The sequence below is a fragment of the Acipenser ruthenus genome, chromosome 8 (genome assembly GCF_902713425.1).
Source record: "Acipenser ruthenus chromosome 8, fAciRut3.2 maternal haplotype, whole genome shotgun sequence".
Taxonomy (NCBI): domain Eukaryota; kingdom Metazoa; phylum Chordata; class Actinopteri; order Acipenseriformes; family Acipenseridae; genus Acipenser; species Acipenser ruthenus.
The window spans coordinates 56,901,237-56,920,101 of record NC_081196.1 but is presented as its reverse complement, the minus strand read 5'-3'; the positions used below and the strand labels follow the sequence as shown (position 1 = coordinate 56,920,101).

The window sequence follows — 18,865 nt, the reverse complement described above, 5'->3', positions numbered from 1 at the left end:
CAAAGGTTAGAGGTTCAGCTATTTATAGATTGTTCTCGCCCAACTCTTCAACAAAATTTTATTCTAAACAAGTAGCATTCTTTGACAGCAATGTACTTCAACACAACTGATAAAGGTAACCGCTTATTATAATCTCCCAGCTATGCTTAAATGTGCTAATACAGTACTGGAATGAATATTTCTATTTAAATGAATACATGATCAAACAGAAGTCATTAAATGTATAATTAATGCACTATTTCTAGCTGCTGACTCTGCAGACCAACACATGTCTATCTAATTATCAGAAGGTCCAACATCCTTGGAATGTAAACACACACAGGCTTGCATGCTTTTATTTATGTGAAAACAGCATGACGGTTAGCTTGGTTGAACTTTCCCACATGTAGTCCAGTATAGGGCAGACCTTCAGGGGTCGAAGTCAAATGTTTCCCACAATGAATGAACTGGGGCAACGTGAGGGACTGATGCAACTGATCTGTGTAGGAGATGTAGTAAAGAAAAAAGGACAGGAGTCTTAACAGCCCGTCGTCATCCTTGCACACGGTGTATATATATTAATAATCCTTTTTTATTTTATTTATTTTTTTGGCACGTATTACACATTATTTATATATTATTCACAGCCTAGTCTATCATTTAAAACATGTGCTCACAAGAAATAAAAAACATATTAAAATTAAACCATGGAATGCATTTACCAGTAATAATGTGCTGATTTTATTACATACATGACCTTAACAGCTGTTCTAGTTAAGAATGCATTCTTTGTGTGTCTACAGCACTTCCTAATCATTAACTTTACGAGGCCATATACTGCATTGCATGTGGACGCACTTCAGAGAGTCATTCGGTAGTGAAAGCAGTGTGCTGTATTTATTTTAAACTTGAGGCACATTTGTTTTTAGGTGATTGGTCTAAATGTTTTGTTTCCCCCCTTTGGTCTGTTTAAAAGTGTAACCTAATAACTGAGCACCTACTGAGAACCCTCCTACCTGCCCCTCCCTATTTCACCTTCATTTGAAATGTGTTGCTCTTTCCCAAGGCAGGACAGAGAGCAGGGGATTCAGAGCACTGAGCTGCGTGCACCAAGCAACAGGAGCTTGTACGCCTCCAATGAAGAAGTGTTTACTGATGAAAAGCCCATGTCGAAAACCCTGCGTGAAAGAAGTTACACGGTCGAAGTGGATACTCCGTACAGTTCCCAGAACAGTGAGGTGACCCGTTCTACCCCTGCTTATAATCCACAAAAGGACGACGCTACTATCACAGCCACCACCTCCACAAGCAAGGCAGCCCAGTCCAACAGCAGTGTCAGTGAAGCAGCTGGATCCCAGCGCACGTCTCAAAGCCCGTCAGAAGAACAGAGCTCTGTTTCTTTGTATGCACACAATTCAATGGATACCAGACCGGGGGTAGCTCGGGTTTCGGCTTCTCTCCCCAGAAGCTACCAGAGACCCGATAGTACTCGACTGACCTCCATCGTTGCACCGAGACCTTTCGGGACCCAATCGAACAGAGTTTCTTCTCTTCCCAGAGCTGTTGCAGTAAGTGACTTGTTTTTTAGGACATTTTAATGAAACGTGTTTTTGTTTCTTTCAGTTGCTTCGCCACATTAAAAAGAGAAAATGAGATTGTTTCCACTGTTGCATGCTCAAGTCTTATGTTACCTGCTGTTCCGTGATCCATTTGCAATGCTTATAAATAATAGAACAAACTATTATACTGTGTCACTTTTAAAGGAAATTTGATGACATTACTAAATAAGCCTGAGTTTTCATTTAAGTCCATATTATTTCATAATTAGATTTTTATTATGAGGTGTTTTGTAAACTTATGAAACTGAGTATATTATACTGCTGGCATGAAAACCTAGACATCGTTTCCCTGAATTAGTTTCTTAGTTCTATAGTGTAGTTCTTTACATGTAGGTGACCTTTCCTTTTTCTAATACCTTTAAAAAATATATATATATAATATATGTGTGTGTGTGTAAACCCCTTCAGTAAATATTAAATTAATTTTTAGGTGTCTGAGCCTACTAATTATTTTTAAATACCTGTGTAATATAGTTAGAGCTTGAACTTTTCAGTTTTTATTTTCCAAATCTCTACCTCTCTTTTGAATGTTAATTGGTAGTTTTTAAGCTGTCTCTGTATCCAAATAAAGAGAGAACTACAAATTTAAAGACGGGTTTAAGATCATTGTTTTCTGTGCTACAAATCAAAGAGATTTCAAATGCTGCACTTGCTATCCAGTGTGCACCCCGTACTGGGTATTTTATACTGAAAAGAAAATCTGTCAGGACAACTCTGCTAAACGAGTGAAAATAACAGAAGCACAACTATACACTAGGCGAGTGCAATAATGAAATGCAATTAGGATCAGCGATAAGCAATTAATGTAATTTGTCACGTCTGTTTGAAATAAAAATTTAGCAACAGAGAAGGTAAAAACAAGCGACTTTGTTTTGTAATTAACAGAGTTTTTTTTAATTAGGAAACAGAATCGGCTCAAAAGTAAGTTTAAAGGGATGTCATGTGATGAAATATAAAACTTGCATACTTCAATCCCTAAATCTAGTATTGTTTTTATCCATTGCAGATGGATAGTGCACATAGCCAGTACAATGGGGACCTGGACAGTGCTTCTCAGAAGACTTACAGCACCAGCAGATACAGCCAGGTCATGAAGATGGAAGATGATGGGCCCTCCCAGTCTAGCTCTGTGCTGAGCAGCACCGAGGAGGGGAGGACTCCATCTCCAAAACCAGCACCTTCTGCACAGCCTCGAGACGAGCTGACAAGCAGCCATGTCATTGAATCAAATCCTGATCATCCCTCCAGCTCTGCAAAAACCCAGTATGTCGCAAGCACCAGCACAAGCACAATAAAGGTGCCAGAAGCGAAGGTCACCACACAGGTCAGTTCAGAAAAGTAGGTTACTGCAGACATTTCTGCTTCACTGTCTGCAGGGGCTGTGTTCTTAATAATACTTCACTGCAAGAGGGAATGCAAACAAAGGTGCTCCTAGAAATTTCTGCTTGTGTTTTATTTGTGGTTGCAAGTGTTGTATCTTTAAAAACGGATGAGTTTACTACATGCTATGCATTTTATTTTCGGTGCAGTTAAGTTTACATTCACTATTGCACTACACCTTGCTGTTTCTGTTGATGTAAACCCTAGATGGGACATGAAATCAGAGCCTTGTCTTTCTCTCTTTTTTATTTTATTGGATTTTGAAATTACACAGGAAACTGTAATAGGCAATATTAAACAATGCTTTGAATTTCTAAGTAGAACACAGTATGTGATCAATTTTGGGGATGTAAATTATTTGGCACTCTATCACACTAACAGAAAGGTCCTTGGTCATTGTGAGATGATTGTTCAATAATTATAGTGTACAAAATGCCTTGCCCAGTGAGTTTATTTGAAATGAGAGGATCAGTTTTCCTCCTGTCTCTGTGTGTGTGTGTGTGTGTGTGTGTGTGATACCAGATCCTCAGGTGTTATGTTCTGTGTTTCAGGAGCAGTACAGCGATATGAGAATCAGTCTGAACCAGAAATCAAACAGCGGTCGGGACTTTGGCTTCATTCCCACCTGGAGCAATGCTGGTGTCTTTGTGAAGTCCATTGAGCCAGGTAAACCTTGTTCTGTTTTGTTAAATATCTCTTCCTGGATCACAGTACGTTCTTGCAACATCTTGAATCCAGTCAAGAAATAAATGACTTTTTTGTTTTTTAGTGTTGGGGAAACATATTTATATAGCTCTCTAATTTAGTTAAAAAGCCATGTCTCCTATCCTATGGTTGTGCAATTGATGTTTCTTTATGGCCCTGTGGTCAGCACCATAGCTGCCCTTTGACATAGGACCTTTAAGGTTAACATAACTTTTTTTTTTAAAAAAAAAACAAGTCTTTCAAGAATTACAAGTAGCAGGGTGACCTGTATGACTATCCTAGGGTGTTATTGCAGTGAATCAACCCGTGCTCTTTCATGTCAGATGGGAGTGTTAAATCCTATTGATGGATGATATTCGCACCTCATCTCTGTGTGGAGAGGCCAGCCCTTCCTAATTGATATAATTATTGGGTGTTAGGAATGAACTACCAGATGGGTGTGTGCTTTGTTTGACTTTCTTTCTGTCTTGTATTCACACATTTTAATATTATACCAATGAAAGTTGAAAATAAAATGCTTGGTTTTGTAAGTGTTTAAGTATGGCAATACATTCTTGGCTAAATGTTCCCTAACTGAGTAAACTGTTACTACATATGGTTACACTGTACTGTGTATTCTACTTTAATTAGTCAGAGACATTCTATGCAATAACATTCTTTTTATTACATGATCTATCCCAAAATGGATTTTAATGCAAAAGCTGACAAAGTTGACAAATACTGTAGTTGCACCACTAGCACGCAGTGTTCTTTTTCCGAACCCATATATAAGCAGTTAAAATATTTCTGAATGCAAGAACGACCTTGAAATCCCTCTAATTTAGTGGAAGGGTGCTGGGACCTTGAGGGACAGGATTGTGTATCACACTGTGGGTTCACGGCTGCATTAGTGCTAGTTGCAAGAGACGACCATGAATGATTGATAATGCAGTGGGCCAGAGGTTCACCTTGCACAGTGTGAGGCAACGTGTACCAGGTTTACAGAAGAATGTGCCTGAAAGCCAACTGCTTGATTTGCTTAGAGTGTAGGCTATTTTATAGCTCAAGCAGGCTGACATTTATGACCTAACAGCAAGCAATTTTGTTGATCTTCAAGGAATTAACTAGTGAGGGGGAGCTACCAGTTTACTGCATTAAGAATGGATACTCATGATCAGTTGGTAACTATATATAGTGAATTAAGAGCTGCTATTGTATCCTTTTAGGCAGCCCATCTGAACTCTGCCAGATGCAGGTCAATGATGAAATCCTCACAGTAAATGGCCTGAAAGTGTCTGACATGGACTTCAGTCAGTGGAAAGAAAACATGGACACATCTGTGAAACATGGAACCCTTGTGATGGACATCCGCAGATATGGCAAGAATAGTAAGTGACCATCCCATTAAAGTTTGAGACTGCTACTTGTAATTCTAAGTGAACTTCTACAATAGCTGCTGCTATTATCAGTTATAACTCTTTTGGTTTTGCATGGGTTTTTTTTTATTTTTATTAGCCTAACTTTGTGGAGGTGCAGTTCAAATGTGGGATGATGCGTTTCTGTGGTTTCAGGATTTTGTTGTGCTTAAGATGTTAACATTTTACCAGCAAGCTTACAGGTACATAAAGCTACGATGAAACTAGCCTTTCCGTTTCTGTGCACCTAATTCTAAGTGGTATTCAAATACTGGTTTGCAAAATTCTTGCGGAAAAATCTTCATCCAGTTTCATCAGACACCCTTGGCTTGCTCTTCACTACCCAGCTGCCTATAATGTTGTGTATAAAGTTGTGGCTGTGCAAAATACAGAACTTCTAAATTAATCGCTGCAACCATGCTGATATTTGTTTAGTTGCAAACACATATTCCTTTACAAAAAAAATGTATGTTATCCCCCAGCAATGTGAATCATATCTGAGATAAGTCTGTTGGATCAAGTCTTCATATGAGATTGAAACCTTTGTCAAGCCCCCTTCCAAAAAAAATAGAAACTCTATACTACTTCACAATAATGACAATATACTGTCCTTAAACTTGTTGGTAAAATTGTTTTGTTAGGCTTTTGACTTAAGTTAAACTTGATGCAGGCTTGGGGAAGGTGGTCTGTTTGCAAAAGCCCAAACTCTTTTTCTACCTTTCATGTCTTTCGCTTGCCTCATTTTCATATTTTGTTGTTTTGAACACTTAATGAAACTCATGACTTTATGCCGTCATACATCATTCAGACTGGGGCAGAGACCTACCTTCCCTACCATATAAAAGCCATAAAACCATCAATATGACCAGTATGGATACAACACTTGTAGGTTCAGCTGAAAAGGTAATCCACGCCAACTCCAGAGATTATACTGCTTATGAACCTTCAGAGAAGACCATGAAACCTGACGTCAACAGACAGCCTGTAAATGTAAGTTTAAATACCCTGTGTGTGTGTGTGTTCGTGTTCTTACATGTGCTAATTAGGAGGCTTGTAAAACGGAGGTCCTATTGTAAGTGATGCTGCAGCAGCAGTTGTGATGCATAGTTCACAGCCTAGTCTCTGTAAGTCACTTTGGATAAAAGTGTCTGGTAAATAACACAATAATAATAATAATAATAATAATAATAATAATAATAATAATAATAATAATAATAATTTAATAGGTGCTTATACAAAATGTTAAATCTCAAACGATACACACTTGAATGTTTTAATCTCAAAATGCCCATCCAAATCAACCTCATACGTCCATTCTAACCGCCCCCAACCCCCCCCCCACCCGTTTGCAGGATGCTGGATCTAAAGACATGAATGGAGGATTCCGTGAAGAATCGGTAACGATGAGACATAAAGGTAATGCAGCATTCAAGACAGTTCACTTCCAGTATGAATATAACCTGCATGAAGTAATATGAATGCAGAATACAATATCTTATCACGGTTAGTTACATAATAAGACAGTGTTTTGCATTGGTCTGCATTGCTAATTTGTATGCCTGTGTGAAAGCTGGTATGAGTGTTATAAATTGAAATTAAAAATGCATCTAATGCTGCTTTCTTTTATTCTTCCAATAATGAACATTCATTTTGATTTTTAGCAGTTTTAAACATCCCATCTTGCTGAATTCATTTAAACCCCTCAGCATATAGTAGAACTTAATTTCTGCAAACACTTCTTAGATATATTAATAATGTGGATTTATTCCTTTTGTATTTATTTTTTATGTAGAATCTGAGCCAATTTCTTTGAAAAACTTACAAAGGCGATCACAGTTTTTTGAACAAGGTAAAAACCTAAAAGTGTGTCCTCTGGTGGCGGTGGTAAATGTTCACTTCATCTTGGCAGCGGATTTGTGACTCTGGGTACCAGGCCTCTTCATCCTTGTATTCATCTCATGTAATAAAACAACATGATGCATCTGTTCTTTCTTTAGGCTCATCCGGGTTTGCATTCAGTTCATTGGTCTACCTTTGTGGTAATAGGCCTTCGTGTGTTGTGTTAATCACTGCAGCCTGCTACGATGATATGCTGTTTTTAAGCAGTTTTTTTTTTTTCATACAAAAGGGCGAATTGGATAAGTTTGTGTTTTAGCAACACATCAAACATTTTGTCCAACATTTCGTTTTTTAATTACATTTTTAAATAAGTATGTATTTGTGTTTTGGGCTTTGTGACACACATTATTTATTTGTAGGTCTAGAGGGGGTAGGAGCATAAAATATAAATAGCAAACTGTGGCTTTCCCATGCTCTATTTAACAGCATATCTTCAACCATACCACCATATACACAGGGTAACAGTTACCTTTTTTGATTCCTATGTGAATTGGTTTGTTTGAAATATTTTACTTTCTGTCTTAATTTCCTTAGCGCTTCACAGAAAGACACTTAAATCTTTAATTGTACCTGTTGTTGGCATACATTTACTTACATAATTCAATTTATACTAGTTATTGATATAAATCCATTAGGTTCAGTTAAGTAAGCTATTACCTCGCTTTTAATTATTTAGAATAATTTTGCATATGGATCTGCCAACAAAATCGGTGAATATGGTAACTTCCCTAAACTTTTATCAGATAATACACCATCACTGGTTAAAGTGACCATGTAACTGTGAAGAAAACAGTTGACCCACATTTCAGGAAGTTCCTCAGGATTAGGGAATACAGTTACTTCAATGGGAATTAATGTGTAGGTACCATATGCATTGGAAATGCATGTACAAATAAAGCAGTAGCAATATTTATACCCATAGATCACAGTACTACATCTTTGAGTAAATATTTGCCAATACCAGTGTTGATATCAATGTGGTATCATTTTGTTTCAAAACTAGACAGACATGCTGGTATGGTTTAGAGGTTGTCTGAAGTGCATGTTGTGACAAGCATCCTCTTTTCTCTCTTTTGCTTACTAATATCCAGTGCCTGGGCATGTGTTTGAATTAAAACATTTTTTTTTCTATTTAGATTGTGATCATTAGTAAGGATGATGTTGACCTAAAGAACTCATATTTAGAGTCGATGTGTTATTGTATGCATTATTGGAAACAATAGTATATGGCAAGTCTAGGGTTATATTATTTATTATTAATAATAATAATAATAATAATAATAATAATAATAATAATAATAATAATAATAGAAGCAAAACTTTAACATGTGGAACATTTACAATATCATGAAGTGACAGTGACTTGTGTAACCTGCACGTCACAGAATTGCTTACACCTGTTCTGAAAGGACGGAAGCACACTTACAGGCTAAACACCTTTTCTGCTTTGGACTTGAGTGTTACGAGAAAACTGATCATCAAGACCTGTCCCTAACGCTGTTTCTGTTTACTTTTGTGTAGGAGGCTCTGAGTCTGCCATATCTGATGTAAGTCATGTGCTGCTTTTTATTTTATTTTTTTGTTGAAAAATAACAATTAAAAAAAAATCATTTATTTTAAGCTTGCATATAATTCCAAAAATTATAATTAACATTATGTTGCTTGAATAGTCCTTCAGAAAATATTTGGTCTGGGAAACCATATGTTTATTTTGAAAATGTACCTAATATTTTTTTGTCACATGCAGAGGGTTTTATCAAGTGCTCTCGAGCTGTACGAGTAATACACATGTGCTTTGTGTGACAAAAACTAATCCTCAAACCCATTAGTTGCAGGTCCCTTCCATCAGCACATCATCTAGCCGCTGGGCCTGGGACCCTGAGGAAGAGAGAAAACGACAGGAGAAGTGGCAGAAGGAACAGGACCGTTTGCTGCAGGTAAAAGACAAACTTGACTGTGACCATATGTCACAAACTCTCTCCTGTTTCTATCATTTATTCATGTTCTAAACCAGATTGAATGGATGATCTCAATGATTTAATCTGAGCCAATGAAGCCTTCATCCAGACCCTGTTAAACCTGGAGTGAAGTGGCCAACCAGCCTGGTGCTGGCATCCTTGTTATCCAACAGACATGGACATTTGACATGTTATCTGATTTATTTATTTTTCACTTGAAACCCTGATCTGGAGTTATTGCACTCAATTAGGATACAATTATTGATGTGCTGCTTACCTCACTCTCTTCATGTAACTTCTTCACTCAGGAGAAGTACAAACAAGAGCAAGAGAAACTAAATGAAGAGTGGATGCGGGCACAGCAAGAAGCTGAAAAAGAAGGCTCCAAGTACTATGAAGAGGTATGGATGTACTTAGTGATGCACAGTTCTTGGTTTGATTAGTAGCCTGCAGTGTGTTGTGGGTTCTATTCTCAACTTTCCAAATTACCAGTGTTAGATTTCACACTGAAAAGTAAAGTACTATACATGTTGTTTATAATGGATAAATGGAATTACTTTTATGTACTTAATAGGTAGTTGAATGAAGATACAAGATAAGATATTATATATATATATATATATATATATATATATATATATATATATATATATAGACAGATAGATATATATATATATATATATATAGTTAGGTCTATCTATCTATAGGTGTATATATAGGTATATGTAAGATATCTATCGATTTGAGAGATATTGATTGAGATATAGATATATCTATATCTATATAATACATTACAATACTGTGAACACTGACTTGTTTATCTGCTCTATGCTTACCATGGATAAATCTCTAGAAAAGTGAAAGAAAATGTATGTTGCTGTTGATTATCACTTGTGTCTTGGTAGAACGCAAGTAGTTTTGTTGAAGTGTTAAAATTACCCATATTGTGAGCTATTCCTCATACGCCATCTAGTGTCTAGATGAGATAATAATGACAATTGGGTTTACCAGAATACCACTAAGTATTTAGGTTAGAAAACGCCATACTCCAAAAAAGCCATTTTGAAGCAAAAATGAAAATGAAAGATTTAACTGATTTATTCCTGTTGTGTTTTTTTTTTTTACTTTATTTTTTCTTGCTAGTTTTATAGTTGTATTTGTCATGTTCGCATAAAAGTGTTTTTGGTGTTCAGCCATTCAGACTTGCATCTCTTTTTACAGCTTCATCTGTTTCAAATACTATTGTAAGTTTATTTTATTTATTTTTGTTTCCCTACATAGGAGTGCAAGATACTGAAAGTGAATACCCCCATCTCTTCCTCTTGGGATGACCAAAGAGAAGAGGTGCAGCACCTCCAGGAGCAAGAGAGAGCAAGACGACAGCATGAGGAAGAGGAGCAGGAGAGGAGACGCCAAGAGGAAGAGCAGCACCAACAGCGTTTGGAGGAGAAGAGGAGACGTGAAGAAGCAGAGGCGCAACGGCAGCAAGCAGAGCTGCGGAGACAGAGGGATGAAGAACAGAGGCGCCAGGAGCGGGAGAGGAGGCAGAAAGAGGAAGAGCAGACACGCAGGGAGGAGCTCAGACGAAAGCAAGAGGAGGAGAAGGAAGAGAGGCAGCGGCAAGCAGCAGCGGCAGCTGAGAAACATCGGCGAGAGATGGAGAGAGCCAGGCAGGAACAGGAACAGCAGCAGCAGTGGTAAGATAACTTGATTCATTTATACTTGCCAAGATCTGTCTGGACAACTTTGTATAGTGTGGTGATGTTCATTGGACTTCTTGGTTTTAGTCTTTTCCCCTTTTATAAATTGCTACAGAAAAAAAGCATTTGAAAAAATGGGTTTTCTGTAGTGCTGTAGGAGGGCTCTTGAGAGTTTGAAATTGAAGATAGTAATGCTATGAAGTGCAATAGAAGATCAATACTATATATTGTGGTCACAGACTGGTTTATATACTAATAATCTTCAGTGAATGTTTGTGAAATTAACCATTTTCAGCTTTTCTGCATTTCACCACTAGTGTTTGCCTGCTGTGTTCTCTTTGCTGTAAAACCTGCTTTTGCCGTTTTTCTGCTGCTCTAATACAGGCTTGGTGAATCCTATGAATTTTCTAAAATCCTTCCTGATGCATCAGAGTTTGCTGTTTCGGAGAGGTTAGTATCACTGTAGAATCTCAACACACTTTGTTGACCCTACCTGCACTAACACAATGAATTAATTAAAGCTTCTTTTCTCTCATGGTGGCTGAGGTGCTGAATTGTTCTGGTTTTATAAAACATGATTTAAAAATGTTTTTTTTGTTTTGTTTTGGGTTTTTTTAGGGCCAAATCGAAATCCACTTCAGAGCTTGATGATGTACATTCTGATACCCAGGGTAAGTCTGCTTTGGAAGACGTGTAAAGATCAAGAGAATCATGTGTTTCATGGTTGGTTTTAAGCAATTTCTGCTCATCTTTAGAGGTTTCGTTCATGGCTTCACACAAAGTCATTTCTACCAATCATATACAATAGTGTGTTACCGTTGATGTCCTTGGATTAGAAGCTTATGAGATCAAAGCTAGGTCACGAACAATCCTGGCATTAATTTAACACCAAAAAGAAGCACTGCAGACCTTGTTATCACCTTTTGAAGTGAGAGAATATTATTCTCATTTGAAAATTAAATACATTTGGACACTGGTCCTGCTGGAGAGGGGATGGACTCCTGTATCTATACTGTAGAAGCCCAAGCAATACAGAGAATGTACAGATATATATATATAAACTACTTCCATCCCTCATCAGTATATGGCAGACCTGGTGGCATGGCCCAGTGGCTGCAGGAGGAGGAAGTGAAGCGAAGGCAAAGTGCAAAGGTCCAAAGGATGGTGGCAGCATCAGAACTGGAAACTGAGAGACAGCAAATACTTTATCAGATGAAATATGCTGACCCTGGGAGAGGTGGGAAAACACCATTTAAAGCTATGGCCCTTCCTCCACGCCAATCAGTTCTCACCAATAATCAAAACACCATTTCAAGTGATTTTGGTCTTTCTATAGAAAGATTCTTGAGTGATGCCAACCCCACCCCCAACTCCAATTAAGCAAATTATATTGAATTGGTATCTTTTAACTGCGATTTGAATCAGAAATCCATGATCATTTACTTTTTAAATGGTCATTTTGTTCTCAATTTACACTAACAGCACATTGCTTTTGTTGGTTTAGCCAGCAACAAGTTTGCAGAAGGCTCCTGGACGAAGGATCAGTCTGTTTCTTATGCAGAGCAGGAAAGACAAAGGATCCTTGATGAGATGAAAAAGAAGAACCAACTTTTGACTGACAACAGCTGGATAAGACAGCGCAGCGCCAGCGTTAATAGAGAACCTGCCAGTCTGACTGGAACAATGAGGAGGTACCCCCCTTTTCTGAATGCATGATGTTTAAATGTAGTTGTAAATGTTATTGCAGTGTGTCCCAGAGTTTTTGTGATCTTCCCCGTACACCAGCCAGTGCACGTTTTTATTCAAACCAAGAACTATCCTCTACTTCAGTAGTACTCAACTCTGGCCCTCAAGATCCGATCCATTCCAGGTTTTTACTCCAAGCATGTTCTAATGTAGTTAATTGAAGCTGCTAAGAGGCAATTAACTAATTTAGGACTTGGTTGGAGTAAAGACCAGGACTCGAATGGATTTCATGGGCCAGAGTTGAGTACCACTGCTCTACTATTCAGTTTTTTTTTTTATTTATTGGTTTTTTTTATAAATGTGTTGCATTACTCTCTATTTGAAACCCGTGACTCCTGAGGAAAATTCTAGACCATTGGCTCCTGATGCATTTTAAATATATTCTGTTTATTTGTTTTTAGAGGTGAGTCTCTCGACAATCTTGATTCTCCTCGATCAAACTCCTTGAAGCAGCCTCCGTGGGTAACCAATTATACTGCCTCCTCCACCTCCTCGGTGCAGGACTCCAGTCGATATCATCCTGTGGTGCCCCCCTCCAACCGGTCCTTCATACACACGCCTTCCACCACCTTACCTGCCTCCTTATCCACTGGCTCAATGAAGACAGGCTCCTGGGGGCAGACTTCGTCTGTGTCTCCAACTCCATCTGAGTCCATCTCAAACACTCCACGCACCCCTTCACAACGCAGCAGGTAAAACTCAGAGTTAAATCATCATTCTTGGTAATAGGCATATATTATTCCGTTTTAATATTTGAGCTGTCTTAATTGCAAATGTTGCATAAATGTTGTTCCACAAAAATAGGTTTGAATGAAACTATATGCATGTTTACAAAACTTACATATGTGAGTTTTTATTTATATCATATAGCTATGGAAATTATTTATTTTTGCAACACCCTGCGAGTCATTTTAGAAAGTATATCAATTTAAAATTAAATGTACTGTTCCCCAGTCTAGAGTAAGTTTTGCATTTTGGGGTGATTTGTTGACAATGTCATGAAGTGGGTTTAGTGTTCCTTTGGCATGCCTTTGCCTCTGAAGAACCATGCCTCTAGGGACTACACTGAGACCACCACCCTCATGACTGCTGTGAATAAGGCTGGCTTGTTAGTTCTGGTTTCCCCAGGGTGGTTGAGATGAAACAAAGTTTGCCTTCCAACTAAATTCCAGATCCCCCGTCACATTTCCATTCTATAATCTAGGTCAATCAGTGGGAAGAAGATCTGTACGTACTGTGATACACCTTTGGGCAAAGGAGCTGCTATGATCATCGAGTCTCTGGGTCTGTTTTATCATTTGAATTGTTTTAAGGTGAGACCAAGGACCCAGCAACATGGCACGATCATGCTTTTCTGCTAAAACTGTGCATGCCTGCATTTCACCTTGCTGGAAATGGAGGTGGGGAGGTGGTGGTGTTCCACTAATCACTTGTGTTCTCTGCTGTATTATCCATGCAGACCTAAAGACTTAAACTTTATTTGGAAGAATCAGTAATTGCTTAAATGTTTTGTAAATCTATACTTTTTATATTTGACATTTATTGCTGAAGAAAGGCCTAACGTCTTAATTTTGGCCTTTAAACTTAAATGTGTTCCATACTTTTTTTAAAACTATCAAACAAAAATATTGGTATTTAAGTTAACTTGCATGGAATCTACAGATAGCACATCAAGACTCTTCAATGCCAAAATGATGTCTCTTATTGAAACAATAATTAGCTATTGGCTTGTTTGCTTGTAAGATAACTAACCTATTTTTCTTGTCAAAGTAGCTTTTATAATCTTTACATTTTGTTTTCAGCCACCGCGGACCTTTTCATCTTGCTTGTTTTAAGTTTTATTTCAGCACAATCCTAATCCCATGTGCATCCTAACACTGCTGGCTTTCGCTTAACCTTTTTGTAATTTGCATTCCTAATCCCATTACCTCGCTGGCTGGTGCTTTGGCTCAGGGTTTAGGCTCATCTTTCACAGGCAGCTTGTTTTATTGCTGCCAGTCTGCTACAACTTTGTTTTTATACAGATGTAAAAAGATGTTCTCTTCTAAATTGTCCTCTCCAGTGTATCGCCTGTCACTCTGAACTCGGGGGCTCAGAATCTGGAGCTGAAGTCAGAATTCGAAACAGTCAGCTCCACTGCAACAGCTGCTATGTCAAGTTTAAAAGTAATTATATAATCTACATATGTAATCAGCTAATATTAGTAATCCAATTCATACATTTAAGATCTCCTTTTTGCACGAGTAAACTTTTTCTCTCTCTCTCTCTCTCTCTCTCTCTCTCTCTCGCTCTCTCCCGTTGCCATCAGCTGGACAGCCCACTAATATGTGACACGAGTTTGAAGACAAGTGATTCACTGGGTCAGATTGAGGAAGAAATCTCCTAGAACAACACAGATCTATGAAAAAGGATTTCTAAAAATAGATCATAATGGTTTCCAGAAAATATCTTTTTTTTTTTTTCTGTAGCAAATTAACGTATAATTCTGTATTGTAATGTTTATTGCAAGAGGGTGAGCTTAATAGGGTGATGTGTTTATACCAGAATACCTTTCATTGCATTGGGCATGTACAGAGTATAGGAGGCATGCATATATATTATAGAACTTTTACTAGAAATGATTTATAAAAAAACACATTTATCATTCTGGCTAGTTACAGGTAGTTTGAAAGATTTCAGAGCAGCGTTCTTTAATAGCTTATAGAAATAGATTTGCAACATGCTGTCTTATTGCTTAAGTTTTCAGTGACATCACCTTGTAATATCACCTCATATTTGGTTGCTATCTGAAATATTTCCTATGGTGTGTCAATGTGCCTTTTGAATTGATTTTCTTTTTGTTCAGTAAAGCTGAAGAACGTTTAGAATATGCAATGACATTAAGTATTTAAAATATTGGCATGAATGGTTAGAAAGTAAATGTGAGAATTGTTCTGTTTTTCATTGAGGAAATGAATTTGATGTATTTTGCAAAAATAGAGATTTTGCCAGTAAAAAAAAATATATATATTGTTCTCAACATAACTGGATTCTAAGCACATTGTTCTGTCTTCAATGATGTTTGTAAATAAAATGACCAAATCTGCAAATATACCCTGTCTCAACTTGATATATATGTTTATAAGTATTATTATTATTATTATTATTATTATTATTATTATTATTTAGAGACAAGAGAGTGAAACTTGTTGGGTGCTTCGCTTCTTTTATTTCATTGGTTGCCAGTCTGTTCAGCTATTTAAAAAATATAGATAGGGACTTCCATCGCAGCCGAGACACCATTAATTATTAATCTGATATTTGTGACTTCATTGTCCAGGGTAACTTCTTCGCTAAGTAAATAAATTAAAATAAATAAATAAATCTTTGCACTTTGAGAGGAAAATCCAACAAATGAATTATGACTGTTCTTGGTAGTCCCTTTTAATGAGAACTATGAGCCGCCTTTTAAAGGGTAATAAACATTTAATTCAGTATTATATAAAATGTGCTTTATTTTTCCTGAAAGACAACTTCTAATTATTTACATCAGAATCTGGGGAAATAGAGATCCCTGTCTTTACGTATTTGACTGTCATGCTGTATACTGAAATTAAGAGCCCAGCAAAACCAATTGTGATAAAAACAACCAGTCTGTCTTCCATAAATGTGGGTCGTAGTGAATTACTTTTTCATGATACTGATGGCTCTTGATTTTTCTTTACAGACGTGACGAGGGATGTTGCTTCCTTTAGCACTGAATGTCTCGGAAGAGTGCTAGTATAATCTAGGAAAAATAACTCTTCTGGTTGTGTTTTTGTAAAGTTACTTAGTGCTGGAAGAGTTATCATTCTTCATAAAAGTATATATAGTGGTTACAAATAAAGCTTTTTCCTTTTTTTTTTTTTTGACTTTGAAAAATCTCAAAACAGATTATTGGAACGAACTTCATAAATTAAAAAAAAATGAATTTTGTGTTAATTCACTATAAATACCTTAAGTCTTGTAATTTATCAACCAGACTGGCAGGGTGGCTAAGTGGTGATGTCAGACCAGAATTCAGGAACAAAAGAAAAAACTGACACCAGGACCACAGATACGGTGCAAAGGCGCTTGCGCCGTTTTATTTTGAAATGACAAAATATTTAAACAAAAAGACTTGCTCACAGAGTGAAAATAAAACAGTTAAACAAAATAATCACTAACACAAAACAATACAGGTCAGGTTGGGCAATTGCTGTCACTGTTCCTGTATGTAATTTTACTTTTCGCTCTCGCTCCTCCTCTTGAACACCCACCTGGAATGCAGAGCTGCAGGTTTATATGCAGGTGACCACCTTCTGCACAAGGTTTTTAATTACTCCTGGCAGAAGACAAGTGCTAATCTCGCCTCTGCCAGAACATGTTTTAAATGAAGCAAAATAATCGCAAACAAAAATGTAAAATAACACAGGGGCGGAGGGGGGGACCCCGTTCTATAAATAAATAAACAAATCCATTTAAGCAGCAGGGCTTTCTACCGCCCTGCTACACAGACCATGATGACTTTTTAATGGTTAGCATTTTTTCACATTTCTGTCCTGTGAAATACAGATGGAAAGAAATGTTTGCAGAACAATGAACTATTAAACATAACAGCTTTGCTGCATTAATATTCATTCATTGTATTGAAAAAAAGAAACTGCACAGCAAGTTGATCCTTGATTCATAAAATATGATTGTGAAACCATCAACATAGTATTGATCAATGTAACAATAATTTTAAAAACACAATATTTCCACTGTGAACTGGTGTGAGACAAGACCACTGGAACGCATTTGATGTACACCCCTGACCTTGACAGGATGTGAACCTTGGACTCCTATCCCTGTGTCAATCCAATGAGCCACACTGCTCTTCCCAAAGCACCATATTTAAATTTAAATGCAAATACGCATTTTATTCATGCCTGAATTCATTTATTATAATCAAGCACTCAACCCAAGATTTTACCAGAACCATTTTAAATGTCACAGGTGAATAAGTGATAATTATGTATAATGGTAATGATGGTCACAATTTAAAATTGAAGTGTAATCATAAACTTCTGTATTTCAATTGGTCCTAGAATGTTTTACGTTCTATACATTTATATCAGTAACTATAATACTGTAATATTATTGGTTGATTGGTAATAATTGTACTAACATCACTATCAAGTTTCTGGAATTTGAATGTTTAAAAATGAACAGGTAAAATATCAATTGCATTCGTATATTATTTATTAGCAGACACACTTATCCAGGGCAACTTACAATTGTTACAAGATATCACATTATTTTTTCCCATACAATTACCTATTTATACAGTTGGGTTTTTAGTGGAGCGATCTAGGTAAAGTACTTTGCTCACAGGTACAGCAGCAGTGACCCTCACCTGGGATTGAACCCACAACTCTCCAGGCAGGAGTCCAGAGCCCTAACCACTAATCCACACTGTCTGTTGTGTTGAGGAACTTTGAAAATGCATGATACCTTCTTGCACAAGGTGGCAGTGTTTGTGTGCGGACCAATATGTGTGTGCACTGCACGGAAACAACATGTTCATTCTTGTGAACTTCTTTCAAGAGACAGTATGTATAAAATTTATATTTTTACAGCCAATTTTTTTTTTTTAAAACACAGATACATTCCCATTTTTTTTTTTATCTATCCTTGAGTATTTTAACCAAAAAAACTGTCACACAGTGTCAGTGTTTAAGAATAAGGCACAAGGAAAATGCTTGATTTGATTTGCTGTGTGACCTTGGATACACAGCAAATCTCCCAGCTGTAAAGAAGCGAGACCCCGCTGTGAACATGGTGCTACATCTCTGTTGATGAAGAATTGTTCTAAATGCTCAAAACACCAGCCTCTCATGCCTTTACATCACAAAACCACAGATGTCTCACAACATAATAAAACCTGCAGTTTTCATGATGGGTTATATATGGTAGGTCAAACCATTTCTCCTGGTCTGACCTGCCATATACAACCCAGCGCTAGTATTGTTTTCAAACCGGTAAAGAAGAAATTGAAACGCTTAGCCAAATTAGATATTCACACAATGCTTCTAACATAAGAAGCACTGATCATTAAAAAAGATATTTGATTCTGAGCAACTGGAAGAGAAAGTAACCCATGTTTAAATATATACATTTAGAAATAATGTCATAGACATGTTCGTGTAACTTTACATTGATTTTCCTTTGATACGTGTTGCTTAGATTTTCTAGTTATATTGATAACTTTACATGAATGTATGTAAATGCTTTACAAATTCTAATATAAGAAAATAACAGTGATTCAATTATAATCCATAAAGATTGCTCATATAAAGTGTTCCCAACAGTTAGGGTGTCATCTTAAATAATGGATTGCCCTACAGTTTCTGCAAGGTAGCATTCACGAAAGACAAATATCTACCCTATGTATGTGCTTGAACTGCCCTAACTGGAATACAAAAAATACCATGTGCTTCATCTCT

General features: G+C 37.0%; 1 protein-coding gene across 11 annotated transcripts in view; it reads left to right on the top strand.

The window, feature by feature from the left end:
• Nucleotides 1-15,473, top strand: part of LOC117406941 (LIM domain only protein 7-like) — a 67,781-nt gene extending 52,308 nt beyond the window's left edge. For 5 of the 11 annotated variants that reach the window (XM_034011404.3, XM_034011405.3, XM_034011406.3 and 2 more), the window contains 19 exons: nucleotides 1,046-1,547; nucleotides 2,605-2,922; nucleotides 3,530-3,644; nucleotides 4,889-5,050; nucleotides 5,886-6,067; nucleotides 6,430-6,493; nucleotides 6,870-6,926; nucleotides 8,498-8,523; nucleotides 8,806-8,913; nucleotides 9,243-9,335; nucleotides 10,216-10,631; nucleotides 11,019-11,084; nucleotides 11,253-11,305; nucleotides 11,716-11,871; nucleotides 12,139-12,325; nucleotides 12,782-13,072; nucleotides 13,585-13,693; nucleotides 14,443-14,545; nucleotides 14,689-15,473. In XM_034011404.3, coding sequence (XP_033867295.1) covers nucleotides 1,046-1,547; nucleotides 2,605-2,922; nucleotides 3,530-3,644; nucleotides 4,889-5,050; nucleotides 5,886-6,067; nucleotides 6,430-6,493; nucleotides 6,870-6,926; nucleotides 8,498-8,523; nucleotides 8,806-8,913; nucleotides 9,243-9,335; nucleotides 10,216-10,631; nucleotides 11,019-11,084; nucleotides 11,253-11,305; nucleotides 11,716-11,871; nucleotides 12,139-12,325; nucleotides 12,782-13,072; nucleotides 13,585-13,693; nucleotides 14,443-14,545; nucleotides 14,689-14,711 — 3,031 coding nt within the window. In that variant the 3' untranslated portion in view covers nucleotides 14,712-15,473. The remainder of the gene's footprint in view (nucleotides 1-1,045; nucleotides 1,548-2,604; nucleotides 2,923-3,529; nucleotides 3,645-4,888; nucleotides 5,051-5,885; nucleotides 6,068-6,429; nucleotides 6,494-6,869; nucleotides 6,927-8,497; nucleotides 8,524-8,805; nucleotides 8,914-9,242; nucleotides 9,336-10,215; nucleotides 10,632-11,018; nucleotides 11,085-11,252; nucleotides 11,306-11,715; nucleotides 11,872-12,138; nucleotides 12,326-12,781; nucleotides 13,073-13,584; nucleotides 13,694-14,442; nucleotides 14,546-14,688) is intronic. The other 6 variants (XM_059029342.1, XM_059029339.1, XM_059029340.1 and 3 more) reach the window with 6 other exon arrangements.
• The last annotated feature ends 3,392 nt before the right edge of the window (nucleotides 15,474-18,865 follow it).